This window comes from Sminthopsis crassicaudata, chromosome 1, assembly GCF_048593235.1.
Source record: "Sminthopsis crassicaudata isolate SCR6 chromosome 1, ASM4859323v1, whole genome shotgun sequence".
NCBI lineage: Eukaryota > Metazoa > Chordata > Mammalia > Dasyuromorphia > Dasyuridae > Sminthopsis > Sminthopsis crassicaudata.
Window position 1 is genome coordinate 178,118,853 of NC_133617.1, and position 16,853 is coordinate 178,135,705.

The window sequence follows — 16,853 nt, forward strand, 5'->3', positions numbered from 1 at the left end:
AATAAAATCACAATTTCATTCCTTATCTCCATTAGTGCTAAGAAGAAAATTTACTTCCCTATTATGTATGTTTTAGTCAGGCTCATATCAGTAAGATTTAAGACAAAAATAACAGATAAAACTTTGTAAATTTGTACAACTCTTATAAAACCGTGCTTGATATAATCCTGTCTGTGGGCCAATTCAGCAGATTATAAATACTTCTTATATGTAGATTCTTGGTCTCCCCCTCCCCCATCAGGATTTTTATCTTCTATGAAGATCTCTCTCTATCTCTTACTATATCTGTATCTGTGTACTAATGAGGATCTGGATAACAGGGCTTTTTTAGCTTCTTCTGTCTGTCTCTGCTACTTCAGTTTTTGCTTTGGGCAAATAGGGTTACTTACTCCAATTGCACACGCTGTATTAGAATCCTTTTTGACCTGTTGGGACAGGTTGGCAGACATTCCATTGTTTTCAGACAATAGGGCCTCCGAGTTGAACTGGCTCCAGAAAACAAGTGCTGCTTTTGTACAGTAACACGAATTTAATGCCAGCAAGTTGATTGATTCTCTGTCATGTTGCTCCCCACCCCCAACCCCTCCCCCATGGATGCCTTGTAATGATATGAAGCTTGCATTGAAATTTCTGGCTCTTGATCAGAAACTTCCTCTTGCTCTGCAATGACATTCTTACTTCATTTAAATTCCTTGCCTTCTCACTCCTTGTAGGTACGGTGATTGTCTACCATTTGATTTCGGTGGAAATGTGTATTTTTGGGGTACTCTATATAGTGTGTCACACTGGCATCCCCCTGGGTTATCTGGTTTTGTCTTTTTCTGTGCAGATCTATTTGTTTGTTCTATCTGGGAATATGGGGCCAGAAGGGTGGGGAATAGTCTGTGGGATAGTGGGGCAAAATTGTATGTTGCAAATGGAATACCCACTGACCTAGGAGCTTTTCTTTTTTAAAACCTATTCATACTTTAATAGGTGAACAAAAAAGCACCTCCAAACACCCAGATTATCTGTTGGCATTTAAACGTGGTGTTACCATTACAGTCTGTTTGAAATATTAGGACTATGTGGTCTCTGCTGTATTCTTATACCACTGAGTTGAGAGGATGGAGAGCTATGGGAGCTTGTCAGCTATATTGAGAAGATAAGCTATTTTCCTTTGGGGCATGGCAGGGGCTTTTACTGATCACCTGTCTTGTATTTGCATAATGCCCTTTTCCAGAAAATAAAAAGTTTGAATGGATTTTGAATGTAAGCTTATAAAATATTCCTTTAGGAGAAACTGGGGAGATAATTTTATTGGATTTGTCAATTGGGCAGCTAAGGTACATAAAGTTTAGCAAGTTGGCAGAGGAATTGAGATTCAAATATAATTGGTTATCTTTAGAAGAGACAATAGCTGGTGCTGTTTTTCATAGATGCTACCAAATTTTGAGGAACGTATCTTAATGGGGAAACTTCCTAAGTGGAAACTGAGCTAGCTTTTGAAAAATGTGGCAGACGTCCTTTTTAAAGATTACAAGTAAGTTCAGAGACTTTTGTAAAAGTATTTTGTCTTCTTTTTCCCTTTTCTTGCTTCACCTTAATGTATGCAAAGATCCTTATTGCTGCTGGGTTGGGATGGCTTTAAATCCAAATACTAGGGCTATTGGTTTAAAGAACTGGCTTGAGGTGGTATGCAAACAGTTGTCTAAATGCCATTTAACTCTGGAGTATGTGTCTACAAATCAGGTTATTTGTCTCTGCTCATTAATATAAAGCTGTTTGTATGTGAGTACAACACAATTTCCTAATGCTGTTCAAAGCCATGAAAGAAACTGGTCCAATTATTTCTTTTAATTAGGGACAGTGTGACAAGAACTTCTTTACATCAAGCTTTCTCTCTCTTCTCTTATGTTCACAGGGTTTTAGTCTTTTCCTGTGAGAGTGAATATTTTTTCTTTTCCCTCCTCTCCTCCTCTCAAGAATCTTACAAATTAAGACAAAAGATAATTACTCAGAAGAGTAAAACTGGCAGGTTCCCACGACACTTAAAATTAATGAGCTGTTGAGTACAAAATATACCTTGTCTTGGGTTCAATCTCCTTTGCCCCTTGCTCCTCCCTTTCCTCTCCCCACTCCTCCACCCCCACTCCTTTTTAACACAAGATTTGACTTTTTGGCTGTGTTTGCTATCACTGCGTTTTGCAGCAGTGAAGTAGCAACATGATCTAGAAAGCTGGTCTGTTTGGATACAGGTAAAGCCTGGTACTGCCCTGTTACTACTGCCACTGACCCCTTCCTCCTCTGCCCTTTTTCATTGTCATTAACAATAGTATCTGGCAACTTGCAAGTGTTTTGCCTTAACAGATTCTGTTTGCTTTGTGTTAATGATTTAAAAAAAAAAATCATTTGGTTTACTTTAGCAACACTTTGTACAAAGGTTGCCATCCTCTCCCCATTTTCTTCATACTCTATAATTCCTCCTCCCCCCATTTTCTTTATACTTTGTAGAAATCTACTGATTGGCAGAATTTGTTAAATGATGTTAAATGATGAAGTATATGGCTGGATGCTAGCATTGAGATTAATTTAGAAACACTCTTAATTTATATTGATGGATAAATATTTTTTTGGACTTTGCCTAAATCCATCATATTCTTCCCCTTCTGCCTCTCCTTCCTAGATAGCCATTTTATATAACATATAATATTTCTACGAAAGAAAAAGACCAGAATTTAAAACAAAACAAAACAAAACAAAAAACACCACCAAACCAATCAGTCTGAGTAAAATTAGAAATCATGTTCAGTATTCTACCCCTTTTTGACCTTCTTTTTTTGTAAGATTTAGGAAAGGGTCTTCTCATTTTTTTTTCCTGAAGCCATGCTAGTTCTTTATAAGTTTTGCATATTCATTCAATAATCTTTTATTGTTTTGCTATTGTATCCATTTCCTTGGGTGGGTGGTAGAGGTAGATCATGATATATGTAAGTTTTCTTTGATCTGCTTACTTTGTTTTCCAAGAGTTGACTTAAGAATGTATTCTCTATTCATCCTGTTGGTTGTTCACATCATTCCCCAGTCAGTGGACTTCTAATTTGTTTCTATCTTTGCTTTTCCAAAAAGTGCTGTAGTATTCTGGTGTATCTAGAAAATATTTGTCTGACTCGGTAGGGTAATTATTCATAGTGATGGGCAATACTACTATAATCACTTAGAATGGGGCATGTTCAGGGTCTTGGCTTTCCAGAAGAACCATTAAATTCGCTCAGCTTTAATTGATCATACTTTCAGGGATATCTGGGGAGGAGAAGAAAAACACTTTTGAGGTCTTTCATGTGTATGTTTGTTTTGATGGCCCTAGATTTTAAAAGGTACTCTTGAGAAATAAAACTAGTATAGCAAATAAAAAGAAATAAAGGCAGCTATAGGGAGATGAAGCAGAAAAAAGCTTAGGATTTGAAAGAAATAAGTATTTTTTAAGTCCTTACTATGTGCCAGGCTTTGCATATAATGTCATTTGAAATTTAGGAACCTTGGTTTGAATCTCAGCCCTGTGATCCTGGGCAGGTCACTGTGCCGCATCTGTAACACGTAGGATCTTTTTTGTACCTAGTAACCTCAGAGGATCCCTACCAGCCCACGCACCAGTGCAAGTTAGGTGAGTTGCCTTGATATACCATCAGCACAAGACAGCATGAGTGAATGAATGGTTTCCTTCCTTCCCATTAAGAACAGTGCCCATAAAATCCAAAGGCTTTCCATTATGATTCAATTATATGATATTTGCAAAGAGCTTTGCTCACTCATGAAACAAAAAGGTACAATTACAGTGGGCCTTTTCAGAGAATGTAAATGACATGCCCAAGTGTCCCTCTGCTGGCCTGGGATGGAGCCAGGAGACTTTTACACTCTTTCCATTCATTGATACCTTTTATTGATAGGTAGAATGTTAGAGGCCACAGAGCCACTGAGGGATTTATGTGATCATCTGGTGCTTTGGGAATAGGTCTGGCAGCTCTGCCTCTTCCAGGTCTGAGATAATTTTAAAGTTTTTTTGCACCCATCTTCCCTCAAATTCCTGCTCTGGGATACAGGCAGAGGGAAGCAACTTGGCTATTGTTCCCCCTCCATGACATTGCACCTCTGGTCTGTGCTTTGTTCCCTGGATGGCCTTCTATGACCAGCTTTCTTTAGAGGTTATCTCAAGTGCCACTCCTCCTGAGATTTTTTTAGTTTGTCTCCACTTTCTTGCTGTTTCTCCCCAATAGTATACCAGCTGCTCACAAATCAAGGACTGTTGGCTGTAGGTTTCTTTTATTTAGGCCCTTAAGAAACACTGTTCATTGTGCTTTGGGTCATTAATGGACTGAGATCTTGAGTGTTCCCACACCTCAGAGATGGCTGAGTTTGGTCATCCAGAGACGGTTTATAGTCCTGATTTGCAAAGAAACAATCTTCATTGTTCTTTTTATCTGAAACCCCGGTGCAGATGCCACTAACTTGGGGAGATAGATGACTGATACTTAGTTAACACTGATTTTCTGGACTGTGGTTTTCTAGAATGTGGCTTTTTTTTTTTTTTAAATTTTCAAAGTATTTTTAGACTTGGAAGGAACCAGACATGAAATACTCAGGGTATCAGATTGAGCGTTGAGTCACTGGAGCTCACTCTTTTCCTTTGAGGCTCAGGGACATTGCTGAGGCATGCCATAAAGAGATATGGTCAGGACTGGAAGGAGAGAAAAGAATTGTTCTCTACTAAAGAGGAAACAAGGAAAACAGTAAAATCTTCTAGTAGGATGTTTAAAGAATCATTTACAAACCTTTATAGCTGTTGTCATAATTAATTTCATGGTAAGATAAGATTCTGACCTATAAAAGAGATCCTGATGCCTGACGTCATTCATATTGCTGTGTTAGCCATATTTGAAACAGGTGATGCTAAAATTCAGGCTCTAACCAGGCAGCACACTTTACCAGAATTAATAAGAACATATGACTTTACCATTTTTGAAAATGATTGCAATTTCTTCCATTAACTGTTTCTCAGTCGTATGTCAAGAAGATTGCACAATTGTCGGCTATGGACCCTTTTAAAAAACTTTACCTGCCTGGGCCTGTTTCCTTATCTGTAAAATTAGAAGTTGGATAGAAAGCGCTCTAAGGTCTCATTCATTTTGCTTATCCTTTAAGATTTGCAAAATTAATATTTTTCTAGACCTTATTTGTCCTGGCATGTTAATGATTATGTTGAGAATTGGTATGGCATGGGCTGGGGGTTTGAGAATTTTCCAGCAGATTCTTCCAAATTGGAGTCTATTTTCTTTTGCTTTAGATTAAGTATGTGATTCTGCAAATATACCTGACTTTTGTTTGTATCATTCTGCTTAGGGGGCAGTTCCATGTGCTTATTACATTTTTGTTTGCATTAGGGTACCTGATGTTGTGTTAGGTTTGGGATTAGGGATCACTTGAGTTATTTCAGTTTTTAGTGTTCTGAAGAAAATTGCCATGTTGCTGCCAGGGTAACACATTGGTGTATGTGGAAGTATGACGTCTTTGACATATAGTCCTCTGTTCCTCTCTCTTAGTTTTCAATGGGTCCAGCAAATCCTCCAAGGAGAAGGAACCTGCTCCAAAACACAGAAGCAAAGAGGCCACACCAGGGAAGGAGAAGAACAGCGATCCCAGGGCTGAGAGCCGGAGGGAAGCGGCTGTTGCTCCCCATCCGCCAGCCACAAACACAGGCTCCTCAGCTAAAGGGCTTGCTGCTAACGGCCACCATCACACGCTCCATAGATCGGCTCAGGACTTAAGGAAACAGGTAACTGCCAGGGCTGTCATATGGAGTGCAGCCCCTGGCAAAGGGTGTGTGCAGGTGCTCAGGGTTGTGCCTCTTCAGTAGTCTGTTTTAAAGGCAGTTGGAAATTGAGCCTTTGGGGTAAAAAAAGGAATCAGAAAAAATAGTTCATGGATTGGTGCCGAGATACTGGAAAGACCCAGAGAGAAACCTTACATACCCAAAGCCTGTGTCCTTTATTAAGTTCTCTCACACCAGCTCATGGCCCCTAAGAACACTTCAGTAATCTCTGGGGGCAGCACCACCATCCATGGGGTTCCGTGATCTGCTGCGGCTTTACAGGAGGTGGGGCCAGTGGGGAAGCAGCAGCAGCTCTGCATATCTGTGCACCATCAGGACAGAGGAGGAAGGGCTGAGTTACTGTCATGTGCTTCATCCTGTAGGGCCAATCTGGCCTGGGGAGAATGGAGAGATCAATTTATTTCCTTCCTTACTGACCCTTCATTTTAAATACAGAATGGGTAGTTTGGATTATATATAAACAGAGGATGATAATTATGACATCTATGCCTCAGCCTAGTTTTAAATCCAGCTAACTGGCTACTTTTGGGGGGCAGGTCTCCAGGATCACATCCTTCTCAACATTCTAAAGTCATATAGATTGCTGAGCATTTCTCATTTGCTGGGGTATTGCTAAGTCTTCTAGGTTTGAGGGAAGCCCTCGGATACTGATTTGTGAGGTCAAAGTATGGGTATTTTTGAATTTTGCCCACCAGTAGGGGATAAAACTTCTGGGGAAAAATAAAGATTTGCTTATTCATACTACGCGATGCGCTCAAGGCACGCTGATCTTTTTGGTTATTTCCTGGCCAGTTTGGTTAGGGGTACTACTACTTCCATGGGGGTGTCTCTTTAAGGATGCTCTTTCTGTTGTTGCTATTCACAGCTCTTAGAAGCACAATTATTAAATTTGGAAGCTTGCCTCATCCTAGCAATTTTCTTAATCCTAAGAGGGAAGAGTAAGTGACTTCTTGTTCTGGGACATAGATCCCAGAGCCTGATTATCCAGGTCACAAGGCATTTCAGTGGCAAAGTTAGAAAAATGACCTAAGGTCCTAGGGTTACTATTTCTTTATACATGTAGTGAGCCGTGTGGATTTGGTGGACTGCCCTTACAGATCCATTTAATGTGAAGTTCTTCCTTTATCTCAAAGAATCTCATTTCTAGAATGTAAAGGGTCATGATTGCATATCATTTTTTGGCAGGGAAGGGAGAATAATGTTATGTGATAGCTCATTGTCAATGGGTTAGAAGAAGATAGTAATACTGTAAAAGGTCTTATTTTTATGGATTGTGGTCATTATAATCAACTCTCTTTCACATACATTCTTCTGTCCCCTTCCCTTCTCTTCTTCCCTCCCTTTCTCTCTTATATCTGCTTAATATCAAACTTCATTGCCAGAGTTGTCCTTTCAGGGTTGCATTTACAACACTGGCACAGGTTCCCCAAGCATCTGCAAAATACGGGTTTTCACTATGTGTGTGATACAGATTTTAGTTGTGATGTTTGTGGAGTTACTTGAAATGTTAAAATATGCCTTAAATCATTCTGGCAAAGACAGCAATTACCAATATAGATGTCATCATGGATTGTGTGTTACTCAATCTCTCCCCATTTTACCTCCCAACCCTAGGGGGCAAGGATTAAAGCTTGATAATCCAGAGTACAGATTCCTGACATCCATGAACTTTGGGTTGTGTGTGTGTGTTTTAAATCTTGATAGATGTATTTCATTATAATCAGTTTGTTTTTAAGCATTTAGAGAAGGAAGGAGTCCATAGTTTTCTGCAGTGGTGGAAGGAAGGAGATTTTATTGTAATTTTATTTTTTTATTGTTATTAAAAAAAAATGATAACCCTAGAAGTTAGAGGGAGCCTAATCTCCTAATCCTGTCTCTGACACTTTGACTATTTAAGTGATCCTGTCTCCCTATTTCTTTTCAATTGGAACATGAGAAATAATTTTTAAACAAAACATTGTGAGCATTTTTCCAGCACGGTGCTGATGGAAGCTGTTGATAAACAACAATGACAATAAAAAGAAATGGCATTTGTGTGGTGTTTTAATGTTTGCAGAGTTCTTTAAATACCTTATCTCATACTGATTCCCTGGTCTAAGTGAAGACCATTTTAGCTGTCAGCTATTTATAGATGTAGGCCTTTAGGAGTCAAACCTTTGCAATATAAATGAGGTGGTGTGTGTGGGTGCATTGGGGGGGGCACATTGAAGCATAGAATTACAGGGAGATTTGTCCAACATCATAATATTTGGTGGTAGATGATATTAGAGTTCTAGAGGGAAGGCAATAACTGTCAGGCCCCTACTTACTAAATTTCATTAACTAGGATACTAAAATAGATTGCTGATAGCTTTCAAAAAAATGAGTTTGGGATGAGCTCTAGGGGCCTAGTAGCCATAGACTTCAACTGCAGGATTGTGAGATTTCTTCTTCCCTACTTTGTAGGGGATTTGTCTCATCCTCTGTTTCTTCTAGGAACTAACATTTTATTTTGTTAAAATCAAGTTAATACTGCTAGTCATAACAATAATTCTTTAATTGCCATTGGTGCAGTATACACTTCCTCTTTTCAATGCTTTGGGTGTGCTAGGTTCTTCACAATGTTTTGATGTTTTCCCTTCTGTTGCCCAAAATAGCACCTCACTTCAAGTTCAGTAACAACTTCAACAAGATAAAACAAATGAGCTTACACCTAGGACAGATTTGGAAAGAAAGAACAGCTGTATACTTGGGATTATAGACTTTTTACCTGGATGAAAAATAGGCACCTTCACTTAATCATTTTGTAAAAGATTTGATAGATATTTCTGCTTAGGCAGGAAGGTCCCTCTGTTTTCATTTGAAGCTTTCCAAACTGAGCAGGAAAAAAAAAATGGAGTTTTATCAATCTTCCCTTTAGCAGACTGAGCAAGCTGCAAAAGAAGGTGAAGTGATCTCTTTTCAAAGTTGAAAATTGAAAATAAGATTTTCCTTTTAGCTTTGGTTTTGCTAGTCAATGCAAAGGATGGGGGCTTACTTCCTCCCTTCAAAAAGTAATTTTTATTTTTCCTTGTGTGAAAAGAGTGGGATTGAGAGGCACATGTAGGAATGCAATTTTAGAAAACTCAGCTGCAGATGAAGGGGTTATTTATTTAGTCTTACACATATGCTTTATTTAGCGATCCTTGCATTTTGGGATTTTATGTGGTGATTATAGGTAAAAGAGGCTACCACAGGGAAACAAAAGCTAATAATACTTTCTGCAGGTAACTTGCTTTAGGTGAAGAGAATAAGGTTAAAACCTTAGTTTAGACATTAGTTGAGAAAGGTTGATTTTATTGTTGTTGAATATTTAACACTTTTTTAAAAGAAATAATCTCTTTGGGTAGCCAGGATCTCTAGCACATTTTCTTGTCTGTTGACTTTACATTCAGATTTTTTTGGAGTGGGGGAAGGAACAGATATCCAAGTTGGAAATAAAGGTGTAAAGCACCACTGGTCACCAAATGGCTTATTCACTAGCTGGTTCTCTTTTGGCAGGAGTTGAAGAAATTCAGTTCAATGGTTCCCTCTAGTGGGGTATGAAAGCACTATAAAATTCTTAGAATATACAGATTATTTTAGCCTACCTGCCTCACAGCAGACTTGAGAGTATCAAACAATTTCCATTTACTTAGCCAAAAATAGCTAATAAATGTAAGTTCATTGTTGTACTTTTTAAAGACACAGAATTATGAACATGTGTGTTTCTATAATTAATTGCAATCCTATACTGAATATACATAAAAATTGGAAGGAGTTACAGGGGTCACGCACTTGAACTAATCACATTGCCATATGTTGGATTTTTTTTTTTTAAATGCAAATTCTATTATCAAGGGAAAAAAATAGGAACAAAGAGACGCTTCATGTCCTGAGGGATTTCATAGTTTTCATCTTATATCCCACTTCAAGGGAATGGAGGTATTGTTTTACTGAAAGAGTGTAAGTATTGGTTACATCCCCTTTAACACAGCTTTCAGAAAGTCTCTCAGAATGATGTTGAAGAGAAAATATTCTATGCCAATAATATTCATCTCAGTCTTGAATATAAGAAGGAAACTTTAGTTTCATGGCCACTCCAACACATCTGCCATACTAGTGTGATTGCGAAGGTTGTAGTCAGAAGTTGTAGGTGATAACACAGATGTTTGGATGAGACTAGAATCTATAAAAGAGTTTTAGACATTGGCTTTCTTAATTTGTGATTAGGGCTTGGGCTTATAGGCATGCCAGATTCTAGTGATCAGATCTGGACTAACAATTCTATTTGGAAGACTTGGAGTTCTGAAGCTTCATGGTTATTTTCTTCTAGGAAGGACCTGAAGTTAGATTTAATTCTGGTGGATTTAATTACCTGTTTTCCTGCCCTTGGAGTCTGGCAGAACAGGCTTCCTGGAAAATTTTTTCACTCCTTGAAGCATGAGGAAATGATTTTCCCCCTTGATCTTACTTACAGACACCTTATTTTTCATTAAGTTGGTCTTGGTCTGTCTGTAGGTTTAGGTGGGGAGAGCAAGTTTAAAGAAAAAAATAAACCCAATGTGTGCCAAGCCCAATCCTGCTCCAGCAATGAGAGTCACTCCATAAAAGGTTATCACAATTGTTCACACCAAGGTTGGTTTTAATGAGTGCTGAAGGGTTCTTGCTCTAGCCAGCTTTATGCTAATTCTCAGATGAATTAAAATGCCTTCTCTGTCATTGCTTACTACAAGCAGTAACTGCCTCTGGAGTGGATCAGGGACACCAGGTCCCCCTGTGGTGAGCTGGCCATGACCTGTGCACTTCTTTAAGCTGAAATACATCGAAGTGGGGCAGCGAGGGGGGAAAGTTGTCTGAGATGGTAGTTGGGGTGGAGGTGGCGAGAGACCATCAGTAGCAAGGTAAGAAAATGCCTTCCTAAATTAGTTTTTTTAGTACTAGTGACATGTTGGATCTTCAGAGACAAATATAGGCAAAGGAGTAGGCATCTTTTTTTTAAGCAGCCAGGTGGGTCCTGATTTTTACCCCTGAAATAAGCATATATCCCTTGGATCCATTTTCTCCTGCCTTTGAGGGATGCTCGGTACAGCCTAGCTTATTGGGTAGATTTCCTTTGGTAGGGGTGATATCTTGCTAGGGGTGTCCCTGAATCTCTTGGGAATCTCTGTGGGCCCTTTGATGTTGGGGGGGGCAGAACAGAAGAAAAAGGGACTAATTAAATGAAGCATCTTCTCTTGTAATTTGGGTGTAGTATGATGCAAGTTCATTCCTCTTTCTAATCAGCCACATGCCACAGAGGAGGTGGGGCAGGAATCAAATCTGTCTTTTGCATGCTAGGTTGGCATGCATGTACAAGTTTATGGGAGGACACTGTTTAAATACAGTTTTGATTAAATGAAAAGGTACACATTCACTAGTATTTCATAAATTATGTAAAAGATGAAAGTGCCACGTTTCTTTTCATTTAAAAAAAATGTCAGCAGCAAATATCTTTTGCCAGGGAGGAATAGGTACTCTGTGGTTTTACCAGCATTTATCTTTCCCTTTTGCTATCTTTGATTTTATTGAGCCCAAGGAGCAAGATAGCATGTGGTTTTGGGGAAACCAGGGTGAGCTGAAGATTATTTCAAATCATGTAGTATAACCACTTAGTTTTTACAAACAATAGCTAATATTGATATATTAATAATGTATGTAAAAAACTTTACATTTATTCTTCCATTTGATCCTCCCAACATCTGTCTTACCAAATATTGAAACCAAGGCTGAGAGAGATTAAGCATTTCATCCTGATAAGCAGGATTCCTACTCAGAGCTTTGACTCTTAAATCTGGTGCTGTAATCACCATGCCATTAGTTGCCCATTTGACTATAGTGTTTTGCCCCAGGGTCATTTGGCTAAAACAGCTGTTGCTAGAACCTAGATGTCTTAATTCATAGTCTAGCATTTTATTAACTACCCTATTTTTTTAAATAGCTTTTTATTTACCAGATATATGCATGGCTAATTTTACAGCATTGACAATTGCCAAGCCTTTTCCAATTTTTCCCCTCTTTCCCCCCACCCCTTCCCCCAGATGTCAGGTTGACAAGTACATGTTAAATATGTTAAAGTATAAATTAAATGCAATATATGTACACATGTCCAGACTAGTTGTTTTGCTGTACAAAAAGAACTGGACTTTGAAACAGTGTACAATTAACCTGTGAAGGAAATCCAAAATGTAGGCAAACAAAAATAGAGGGATTGAGAATTCTATGTAGTGGTTCATAGTCATCTCCCAGAGTTCTTTTGCTGGGTGTAGCTGGTTCAGTTCATTACTGCTCTATTGGAACTGATTTGGTTCATCTCATTGTTGGAGAGAGCCACGTCCATCAGAAATGATCATCATATAGTATTGTTGAAGTATATAATAATCTCTTGGTCCTGCTCCTTTCACTCAGCATCAGTTCATGTAAGTCTCTCCAGACTTTTCTGAAATTATCCCACTGGTCATTTCTTAACAGAACAATAATAATCCATAATATTCATATACCACAATTTATTCAGCCATTCTCTAATTGATGGACTACTTCATTGATGGATATTTAAAATATATTCTAAATGGAAGTTTTACATTTACATTTTTTAATTTTGTATGTATATGTGTGAGAATTTTTCTTTCATGCATGGAGTCTATTATTTGGGGGGTGGGGAAAAACATATAATGTGAAAATTGTAACCTAAGATGCAACTGGTAGATAAATCATAAAACTCTACATTTTATATAAGAAAAAAATGGGGATAGACAATCATTTTAAAACACACTCAACATAAAATCCTGGTGCAAATTACCCAAATCGGTCTAGCAATCTATAGCTATATATCTATATCTCTTTATATTTATTAACATATATATATTTTTTAATAAAGATATCTATCATTAGATACAGATATCTAGACATAAATATATAGATATATTGATATAGAGATAAGGCTTTATCTGTATGAATAGAGGTCTCCATAAAGATATCTATGTGTATATGGATTTATATTATATAGACACAAATTATTATAGGCAGATCTCAATTTCAATAGAGATCTACACAGAGATCAATCTGTATCAGTTTATGTATCTATTAAGTAAAACTATTTAATGTTTTTTTAAAGAAGACAATTAAGTGATGGGAGAGAACAGAAAATCCCCTGATTCCATTCAGAAATGGATCCCTGGCTTTCCAGCAGGGTAGCTCTAGGCCTGCCCAGTCATGGGCCAAGTAGCTGCAGCCGTGTTTGCTGGGCCCCCGCTGGTGCTTTCTGGAGGGTGGGCTTGCGTCCCAGCTGCTTGTTACTAATGGTGTTTTCTCCCCCCATCCCATTCCTATTTCCCCCACTGTTCCTCAGGTTTCTAAAGTAAATGGAATCACTCGAATGTCCTCTCTGGGTGCGAGTGCAGCCAGTGCCAAAAAGATGCGAGAAGTGAGACCTTCACCGTCCAAAACTGTGAAGTACACTGCAACGGTGACAAAGGGGACTGTCACATACACCAAAGCCAAGAGAGAACTGGTCAAAGAAACCAAACTCAATCACCACAAGCCCAGTTCGGCCGTCAACCACACAATCTCAGGGAAAATTGAAAGTAGCAATGCAAAAACCCGCAAACAGGTGCTATCCCTCGGAGGGGCGTCCCGGGCTGCTGCCCCCAGCGTCAAGGTCAATGGCAAGTTGAACCCAAAGTCATGCACTAATAAGGAGGTGGGCAGGCAGTTGCGGGAGGGTCTGCGCACTTCCAAGCGGCGGCTGGAAGAGGCCCCGCCGGCCGAAAAGGCGCAGCCTCCCCCCAAGAAGATGAAGGGCCCCGCCGAAGCCCCCAGCAAGAAAGCAGCAGCGGGGGCCGACAAGAAGCCTCTGCTGAATGGACATGTCCGAAAGGAAGTGCCCGACAAGAGTCTGGAGAGGAGCCGGCCCAAGCGGGCGGCAGCTGGGGCTGGCAGGAGCCTGCCCGGGAAACAAGCACACGGCAGAGCAGAGGCTGCCGCCTCAGCCTCATCCGCCTCAGCCGGGGAAAATCGTTCTACCTCGCACACGGAGTCCTTGCACAAGCCCCCCGACTCCGCGGGAAAGCACGAGAGGGGCAGCGGCAGTAGCAGCAGTGGGGGCAGGCCGGGCTGGGCCGGCACCCATGAGATCCCCACTCTGCGGCCCTCCGCCAAGGAGTTTCACGACCCCCTCATCTACATCGAGTCAGTCCGAGCTCAGGTAGAGAAGTACGGCATGTGCAGGGTGATCCCGCCCCCGGACTGGAGGCCTGAGTGCAAGCTCAACGATGAGATGCGCTTCGTGACCCAGATCCAGCATATCCACAAGCTGGGCCGGCGCTGGGGGCCCAACGTGCAGCGCCTGGCCTGCATCAAGAAGCACCTCAAATCTCAGGGCATAACCATGGATGAGCTCCCCCTCATAGGTAAGCCACGCCCCTGCCCCCACTTTCCTGTAATTAGGACAAGGATGGGACTGGTCCCAGGCCTAGGAAGCCAAGTCCTTTCTCAGTGCCCCCTCCCACTTCAGGATGGATGCAGCAGGTTCCTGGAAGGGCTTTGGGTAATGGTATCTAACCCAAGCACAGCTGTGTGTGTGTGTGTGTGTGTGTGTGTGTGTGTGTGTGTGTGTGTGTGTGTGTGTGTTTGCATTTTATACACCCCCACACACCCCCACCAATGAGTATACCATACTATGCTATATAATATTATTGGTATATAATTTATTTTGGTGTATTATGATGTGATCTATTGGTATATATTCTCTTACTTAGAATATATTTGATTCTATTAAGATCTTATTGTGTCATATATATTATATTGATGTATTTAGTTTGTTATAATTTTATTTTGTGATGAATGATATTATTTGATATTTTGATCTGTTATCTTCTAACATGATGTGCTTTATTCTGACAATTTTATTCCATTACAATATTCTATTTGATGGTGTGATATATTCTATTATTCTCTGTTATGATTGATTACTATATTATGACATGAAATAACATGATTCTGAGAAAGGTTTCAGGGGTTTTGGCTGCTATAGAAGGGTGACTTATCTTGGTCTGTGGATGAACTTGTGTTCATCATTGGACTACTACTAGATTGGGGAATTTCCTGCCAGACCAGGTGCAGTGCAGATGGTCCAGCATAAGTGAGAGCCACTCAATATACATTAATCTTGGCTGATGCATTGCTGTTTTGTCATGTCTGTCTCTTCTCCCCTCTCCCTTCTCCCCTCTAGCAGCAGCCAACCTTCATCCCCTCTTTTCTTTTTCTTCTTTTAAACTTCCCCTCAGTGTTAATATGTACCCTATTCTGTCAGTCATTGTATTTTTCTTGTTCTTCAGAGTGAATTTTCCCCTTGGACATTGAGATACTTTTCTTGACAGTATTAGTTTCACTCTGTGGTCCAATGAAAGATATTCTTTTCCCTCAGCTGGTGGAGTGCTACATAAGTCGGCACATTGTCTGGCTCATATTTGGAAGTCTAAATACTGACAATCACAAATTTTTCAGGACATGTACACATTTAACAATCTTTGAGTATCAGGAATAGGCAGTAAAATGTGGCTCATTGCAAAATGGAGGTTTCATTATTCCTCTCAGCAGGGGGCTGCCAGGGCTAATGCTTGAGTGAGAATCACTTAATTTGAAAGAATTCTTGGTTTATCGTCTGCTGTCAAGTATGACATGTGATAGGACCTTAACAAAGGAGTGAGAGAACACGCATGCATGGGATGTATGTATACATGCACACATGCTGAAGTAGAAACGAGAGCCTCTCAATCTCTCAGCGCGCTCCCTGACTGGCTCTATTGGCAAAGCAAGGCCTCACGTATTAGCATGAGCATCTTGGAGTATGACATCAGCACAATGAGTGTTCAGGGCCCCAGTGGTAACCAAGTGACCGCAATGTAAAGTACAGCCCTAGGGACATTTGGGGAGAAACCTTTTCTGCTTTGAGTGAGCTTTTTGAGTGAATGGTGATGCTAACCCCTTACATTTACTTCACTGATGATGAAGAACCAAAGAGTTTGTTATCGATAAAATCTCCTTTTTATTTTAACTTTACCATTTTTAACCTTGTATAGTACAGTGGCTTGTGTGTTAGGTGTGCAGTCCAAGGATTTGTATGAGTGCTTCTTTTTACTATTTCTTTTAGTATTTGTGTCATTTAATGTTTTTGAGCCTCAGTTTTGCCATTTGTAAAATGAAGGTGTTTGGATTATGGCTTCTGAGGTCTCTCAAAATTAAGATCCTATAATTAGAAACTCTCTCAAGGGTCTGATGTTTGTTTTTTAAACTCTGTGCTCTGCGTTAGATATTTTGGATGTTTAGGCTTCTGAGTAGAAGTGGGAGTGTAGGGACATAATTAGATACCTTAGCCAGACATTCAGACCCAATAGATTGGCAGCTTAAATATTTAAAATATGAAGTTATTTAGTCATTTCCAATGGTCACTCTGGAATTCAGTAAAAATGTACACATGCTTGTCAAGGTTGCATGTGTCCAGGCATAAATATAAGTGTAGTAACTTGTGATTTAAAAACTTCAGAGAAGGGTTGTGCATTTGTGGGAGGGAAGAAAATGATAAAAGTATACATATTATAATGTCTGAATTGTGATTTTAATCAGACCTGTTTTGAGGATTTCTTAATAACTACAGAAGCTTTAAGTGTTGCTATGCCCCTTACTCCATTATTTCTAGATTTTTGTTGAGTTCCATTGGAGCATTTAACTTTCTGCCATGTATAATAGACTCTGAACAATAAGGAAGAAATAAGATGGGGGTGGGGGAGCAAAAGACAGAGGCAGGGGAGGGAGTGAAAGATTTATTATGAAGAGAGCACTGGGTTGGGTTTCAGGGAGATGAGATTCTCTTCTTCACACTGTGTCCCTTGTCACCTTTGTGGCTCAGAACAAATCACTTAAACTTTCTGGACCTTAGTGTCCTTTTGGAAAA

General features: G+C 39.7%; 1 protein-coding gene across 3 annotated transcripts in view; it reads left to right on the plus strand.

Annotated features, from left to right (window-relative positions):
- The window catches only part of JARID2 (jumonji and AT-rich interaction domain containing 2), a 297,444-nt gene that overhangs the window by 242,826 nt on the left and 37,765 nt on the right, over positions 1-16,853 (plus strand). For all 3 annotated transcript variants that reach the window (XM_074272131.1, XM_074272149.1, XM_074272140.1), the window contains 2 exons: positions 5,577-5,809; positions 13,251-14,310. In XM_074272131.1, coding sequence (XP_074128232.1) covers positions 5,577-5,809; positions 13,251-14,310 — 1,293 coding nt within the window. The remainder of the gene's footprint in view (positions 1-5,576; positions 5,810-13,250; positions 14,311-16,853) is intronic.